At 37.8% G+C, this 7,500-nt stretch overlaps 1 protein-coding gene across 1 annotated transcript in view; it reads left to right on the top strand.

Annotated features, from left to right (window-relative positions):
• The window catches only part of gfap (glial fibrillary acidic protein), an 11,183-nt gene extending 8,435 nt beyond the window's left edge, over positions 1-2,748 (top strand). The window contains exons 6-9 of the mRNA XM_058405846.1: positions 91-311; positions 471-514; positions 980-1,062; positions 1,286-2,748. Coding sequence (XP_058261829.1) covers positions 91-311; positions 471-514; positions 980-1,062; positions 1,286-1,327 — 390 coding nt within the window. The 3' untranslated portion in view covers positions 1,328-2,748. The remainder of the gene's footprint in view (positions 1-90; positions 312-470; positions 515-979; positions 1,063-1,285) is intronic.
• The last annotated feature ends 4,752 nt before the right edge of the window (positions 2,749-7,500 follow it).

Here is a 7,500-nt window from a genome sequence, read left to right on the forward strand (position 1 = left end):
TCCACTCCTTCCACTCATCCCCACTAATCACTCATTCCCACTAATCACTCATCCCCACTAATCACTCTCTCTGTCTCTCTCTCTGGTCAGAACGACTCTCTGGAGCGACAGCTGCGTGAGATGGAGGAGCGTTTCTCCACGGACACGGCGGCGTATCAGGACACGGTGGCTCGTCTGGAGGAGGAGATCCAGGCTCTGAAGGAGGAAATGGCTCGACACCTGCAGGAGTATCAGGATCTCCTCAACGTCAAGCTGGCCCTGGACATCGAGATCACCACCTACAGGAAGCTGCTGGAGGGAGAGGAGAGCCGGTGAGGGGGCGGAGCTACACGTTAACGACAACACGGGATTCAAACACAGACAGATCTTTAATGTGTGTGTGTGTGTGTGTGTGTATATGTGTGTGTGTGTGTGTGTGTGTGTATGTGTGTGTGTGTGTGTGTGTGTGTATGTGTGTGTGTGTGTTTCAGGATCACTGTTCCTGTGCAGAGTTTCTCCAACATGCAGTTCAGAGGTGAGAGAAAATGACATCATGAAGAGACGCACTTTACTTTATCAGTGTTATTTATGGTTCAACTCTTTATTTTTTACTTTTCTTATTTCTCTCTCTCTCTCTCTCTCTCTCACCCATCACTCTCTGTCCTTGTCTCTCTCTGTCAATCTCTGTCTTTCTTTCATATGATCATTTCATAATTTCCATCTCTCTCTCTCTCTCCCCCTCTCTCTCTCTCTTTTATATTACCATTTCCATCATTCCATCATTTCCATCTCTCTCTCTCTCTCCCTCTCTCTCTCTCTCTCTCTCTCTCTCTCTCTCTTCTTGTCTCTCTCTGTCAATCTGTGTCCCATCTCTTTCTGTCTTTCTTTCTCTCTTTTATATCACCATTTCCATCTTTCTCTTTCTTTCTCTCTCTCTTTCTCATATATGATCATTTCCTTCTTTCTCTCTCTCTCTCTCTCTCTTCATTCCTCGTGTCAGACACCAACATTGACACTAAAGCTCCCGAGAGTCTCACTAAGAGAAGCATCATCGTACGAACCGTGGAGACACGTGATGGAGAGGTACATTTCTTTCTTTCTTTCTTTCTTTCTTTCTTTCTTTCTTTCTTTCTTTCTTTCTTTCTTTCTTTCTTTCTTTCTTTCTTTCTTTCTGTCTCCTTACCAAGTACACATGTACGTACATGTAACACACCTGCACTTACACTGTCTCAGCAGCAGAGGGCAGGGTGCTAATATTTTTGCAGATGAAACTCTCTGGTCCTCACTGATTCCGTCTGTCTTTCAGATCATAAAGGAGTCAACCACGGAGAGGAAGGAGCTGCCGTGATCGGGCAGTCCGTGTCCAACGTGACGACTGACCAGACTTCTTCAACGTCATCGCTACACACATGAGAAATAACATCAGCATGACACTGAGATCACGACACTGCATCAAACATCACACACACACACACACACGATAAAACTATTAACACGCTTGCCCAACGAAACATCCTTCAGCGTTTACACATCGAGTCGTTTACTCTTCACTAACATCTCGTTAGCAGACAAACCGCCATGTGGTTATAACACACTCATAAAGTGGAAATGAAAATAGCTACTGATAAAGAATGTGACGTCTGATTGTATCTAATCAAAGGGATCATTGGTTGTGACTGAGTTAGATCGGATCGTTCCTGCTGAAGGAGGTCCAGCGCTGTCTTCGAGTCACATCACCATTACTGTAAAAACCAAGGGATCCGCTATTTTTCCAAGTGATCCATGATTTTTCCAAATGATCTGCGATTTTTCCAAATGATCTGCGATTTTTCCGAATGATCCGAACGATTTTCCATGAGCTGCAGGATGATTTCAGCGATCGTTGCCGTAGAAACCTTATTTTCCTGAATACCAATTAATAATTAATGACCAATCCAAGGACAGGATTTTACAAGAAAATAAAAATTCGGAATAAAAATGTTTATATTCATCCCTGAGGTTTAGATCTCACAGTAATGTAGTGATATTTTTTGGGGGGAAACAAACAAATTTTGAGCTAACATCCAGAGATCCAAACGAGCTAAAGTGGGCGTGTTCTCTGGGTGGGAGGGGCTTACTGTCTCTCTCTCCTGTCAATCACAGCGATATTAGTTAACCTGAGGGCAGATAGCGCCTTTGTGCCCGGTGTTACATGACGTATTAGGCAGAAGACTTTATTAGTAGCCAAAAAAAGTAAAATATTCATCTTTTAGTTGAAAATATCGAAATAGACCTCAAGCTACCTGAAGGCTAGCATTATGGGAAAGGATTATAGACGTAAATAGGGACAGGAAATCTGAGGCGCACTTGAAGGCAGCACTGACCTCCAGATGATGGATTAGCAGATAGGAAACGTATAAATAACAGAGTCGTCTCATGTCCATTACATTTAATAAAACGTTTGTTTAGAGAAAGAGGAAGATTGTTGTCTAGATTTGAGTAGGTGTGTGACAGGAAGTGAGATGTAGCTTGATGGACGCAGAGGGAGAGAATCCGGGAAGTTTTAGGGGGTTTGTTTTTCTGAAGTAAAAGTAAAAGGAGCGTCTTAGCAAGGGGAGTTTATCAGCAGTGCTAGAAGGAAGGGTTTCGCCTCATCCTCGTTTGTGTCTTTTGTCCGTCTCGTCAATTTTTAATGCTTTTTATTGTTAACGTGTTTTTTGTAGCGTCACGTGTTTACTTCGTGTCACTGATCTGAATAAAGACTTTTGTTTAACTGAATAACAGCTGGAACATGCCCATGGCTGATTGTTCTTCATCATTTTTATGAGTGTATTCATGGAGACTTGTCACGCACTGCAACACACACATACACACTTTAACCCTTTTGATGATTGTGGAGAGATTTCATGTTTTTTTTAGAAAAATAATAAGTTATAATTATTAATAAGTTATAGAGAGAGTTTAATTATAACGTACTGATACTCTAAGGAGCTAAAGGTTTGTTTTTTTGGTTTGTTTCTTTGGGGAAAATCTTAAATGTTCTACATGTAAATGTACTCTATAAACTCTCACAAAACTACAGATTATTTGTTCCACAGGAAAATCACACCCAAAAAAACCAACCAACCAAACAAACAAACAAACAATCAATCAATCAATCAATCAATCAATCAATCAATCAAACAAACAAACAAACAAACTGCTAAATCAATCCTAACATAAACATACATCCAGCTTCTTTGTTAAAAAATATCTTATTAAATTAATAAATGATTTATTTATTTGTTTTATTTTTATTTTATTTTATCTTCTAATTAAAAATATTTTACAAAAACAAAAAAACACTGATTTAAGACACTCCTAAATTCTACATTCCCTATATATATATATATATATATATATATATATATATATATATATATATATATATATATATATATATATATATATATATTTATTTATTTATTCATTTATTTATTTGTTTTTTGTTTGTTTGTTTAATTTAATTTAATTTAAAAGAATTTAATTATTTTATTTTATTTATTTATGTCAAAACTGTTTTTTATTTGTTACAGGATCAGATTTTTTCTTTCTTTCTTTTTCTTTCCCCCCTCTGATATTAATCCACTATTGGTTTTGGTCATGAAACTGATCCTAGATGATTCCTAGATGATTTCCTCCATCTTTTAGATCTTTTAGATAAACTGATCCGAACCTTATTATTATTCTGGGAAATTTTTAAAAAAATCTTTGATTCTTCTGCATGCTGTGGGAAGGTTTTTTATATAACATTGCTGCAATGTTTTTAGCTGGACATGATATTAGACATTAGATTTTTTTTTTATATCTTTATTATAGATGTTTTCCAAGAACAATTTGATAATATTATCGGCTAATCTATTTCTTAAACTTAAAACCTAATTAATAGTAATTAATAATAATAATAATAATTAATGATCAAGCCAAAGATTTGACGGTTTAATTAAATTCAGTTTTATTTGTAGACCATTAAAAAAAAAATTGTCCTAAAGCAGCTTTACATGAATATAAAAATTCTAAATAAATATAACAAAGTTTAAAATTCATTCATATTATATTCATCCCTGAGCTTCAGATCTCACAGTAATGTAGTAAACAAACCATCCAGAGATCCAAGACAGCTGATGGGTGGGAGGGGCCTACTGTCTCTCTCCTGTCATACCAAAAAGTAATAAAAAATGAGAAATATCTGTCCTAATTGTTGTTTTCCCCTCATGCTTTTGGCTACTCCGTGTCGGAATGTGTGTGTGTGTGTGTGTCTTTTTAATCCTGCTGTCCTCCTCTCAAATCTCCTAATCCCCCATCATCATTGTGTTTAGTGTCACATCCAGTGTGATTTATAAAGAAATCAGTTAATGTCAGTAATAATAATAATAATAATAATAATAAGGATTGTTATATCAGCTATTGTTATAAGTGTGTGTGTGTGATACCAAGATACCGTCTGGTGTGTTTGGAGAGCAGACAGAAATTCTAATAGGGACTGACAGAGCAGTGTGTGTGTGTGTGTGTTTCTGTCCCATGCTTGTTTTAAAGGACTGACTGCAGATTGCTGGAGACATCAGTAGGTGAGATGTAACACATTACAGCCGCCATTTACATTTTTATTTTTAAATAAATCCCCCGGAGAGATACTAAACACGGGAGCGTGAGGCGGGAAGACACCCAGGAAGAGAGCCAGGCCAACACAGGGCACACACACACACACACACACATGCCTAGAGGCAAAACACCATGTTTTTCAAAGGTGGGTGGAAACCAACGTGGAAATCAAGTTACAATTGAATTCCACTATTAAATTTTTATTATTCATATCGTTGTCATACAAAAGCAGCTTTATAGAAATATGATATAGAAATGCCAGGAAATGGATCAGCTCCCTCATAAGGAAGCCAGAGGTGACAGTTTTTTAAACACAGTCGATAAGAAATGTCGTGTAAGATATGATGGTGACTCTTCTCATTATCACGAATGAATTTTTTCCTATACGTCACTGAGGTTATGCCAAGTTAACGTGTGTGTGTGTGTTAATATAACGAGAATGTAGAGCACACACCAGGGTTCCAGTCTAATCTGTGACACTTCGCTCGTCTGGTAGCGTGTGGAGCGCTGAAGAACTGAGTCGCTTGTCTCGGAGTGGACGATTACAGAGTGTTGGCACTGAGCGACGGAGCATGAAATCACAGTCAGATGACCAAGTCGGGAAGATGACTCCCTCTGTCTCTCTAGATTATCCTCTATCGTCCTTCTTGATGGTCCTTGGAGAAACATCTCCCTTGACACTGTGGTGATTCAAGTGGTTAAAGCTCTGGGTTGTTGATTGGGGTTTAAGCCTCAGCACCACCAAGCTCCACTCCCTGCTCCAGGGTGCTGACCCTGCACTCTGACCCCAGCTTTCTCAGCTTGAGATATGCGAAGAAAAGAATTCCACTGTGCTGTGATGTATGTGTGGCGATAATAAAGGCTTCTTGCCCTCAGTGTAGACTCTGAAAACTGCAAATAACAGGTTTATATTAAAGCGCTTGTGTAACTGCTCCAAGTGGTTCTCGAACCCAGGTCTCCAGCATGGGAGGCGGGCGCGCTAACAAGGAGGCTGAAGACTGCATCCAATAGCATCAGTCGCTAGTGCGTCTCTTGAGATTAGGGGAGTGAGGTTTACCTGCACAGCACCTACAGCTAGCCTACGTTACAGTCACCTCCCTTAACCTCACTCCCATCCAGTCTGAAGAAATCTGATAGCGTTCTGATAGATAAATGTTAGCATTCTGTAGCTAGTCTGAGGTAAATGCTAGCATTTTGTAGCTAGTCTGAGGTAAATTCAATTCAATTTTATTTGTATAGCACTTTTAACAAAGAGCATTGTCTCAAAGCAGCTTTACATGAGAAACGACATAAGAAAACAACAAACATACAAACAGACAAACAGACAGACAGTCCTAGATGTTATCCCAAGTGACCAAGCCTGAGTGCTAATTGTTAGCATTCTGTAGCTAGTCTGAGGTAAATGTTAGCATTCTGTAGCTAGTCTGAGGTAAATGTTAGCATTCTGTAGCTAGTCTGAAGTAAATGTTAGCATTCTGTAGCTAGTCTGAAGTAAATGTTAGCATTCTGTAGCTAGTCTGAGGTAAATGTTAGCATTCTGTAGCTAGTCTGAGGTAAATGTTAGCATTCTGTAGCTAGTCTGAGGTAAATGTTAGCATTCTGTAGCTAGTCTGAAGTAAAGGTTAGCATTCTGTAGCTAGTCTGAGGTAAATGTTAGCATTCTGTAGCTAGTCTGAAGTAAATGTTAGCATTCTTTAGCTAGTCTGAGGTAAATGTTAGCATTCTGTAGCTAGTCTGAGGTAAATGTTAGCATTCTGTAGCTAGTCTGAGGAAATTTGTTAGTGTTCTTGTATTTTTGTAATACGATCTTGTATTCCCCTACTGATATTTAAAATAAAATAAAATAAAATAAAATAAAATAAAATAAAATAAAATAAAGTAAAGTAAAGTAAAGTAAAGTAAAGTAAAGTAAAGTAAAATAAAATAAAATAAAATAAAATAAAATAAAATAAAATAAAGTAAAGTAAAGTAAAGTAAAGTAAAGTAATATAAAATAAAATAAAATAAAATTAGTGGCTAAATAAAATTTTAATAAAAATTAAAAAGAAAAAAAAAATTAAAATGAGAGAGAAAGAAAAAAAGAGGTGTCTGATCGCAACCGGTCCGACGTGCGATTCATTAATGCGTCGCTTCCAAACGTAATGATCCATTCTTGCGTCAAATATTTTTACTTTCATTCTAAATCTCATTACAACTTCAACTTCAACTTCAAGTAACCTACTACAGAAAACTGCGTCGTGAAAGCTAACAAAGGCGATCTTTATACAACGGCACTAACACTGAAGCGGGCAAATTTTCAAAAGAGAGAGAAATGACTGCTGTATCACACTGATAAAAGAATCTAACCGGTCTAGTGACATGGATGGAGATATTTGTCTATTTCTTTTTTGCTAAACTCTTACACCAGGGCAGCGTCTCAGGACAGCGATAAAGACTACAATAGCATAAACTCTTTAAATAAATCGACTTATTTTCAAATAAAAGTCCTCAGTGTCTACTTTTCATATGAGCTTCATATTAACCTCCACTGTGGAGTGAGACATGACAAAGACGCTCAATCATCAACATGGACACAACCAATCAGGAGGAAAGTCCATTTTCAAAACTCGTCATCGTAGTGAGAGCTTCATAACATGGAGATGTGAGATGTACGCTTATACTGCTCTAACATACAGTTAACTATACAACTAACAACCAAAAAAGGAATAGAGGAGACGGATTTGTGGGCTTGTCCTCAAACCAAGAGAAACGAGCGAGCATGCCATGTACGTACGCAGGCAAGACTCACCTCTGACCTGTGACATCATCAACATGTGAAGCTCTAACTTGCTGATTTGCGTCTGATAAACTGTCTACACAACCTGAACCTCTTCCTCATCAGGACATTCCAAACCACACACC

The sequence above is a fragment of the Hemibagrus wyckioides genome, linkage group LG02, assembly GCF_019097595.1.
Source record: "Hemibagrus wyckioides isolate EC202008001 linkage group LG02, SWU_Hwy_1.0, whole genome shotgun sequence".
In the NCBI taxonomy this organism is placed as follows: Eukaryota; Metazoa; Chordata; class Actinopteri; order Siluriformes; family Bagridae; genus Hemibagrus; species Hemibagrus wyckioides.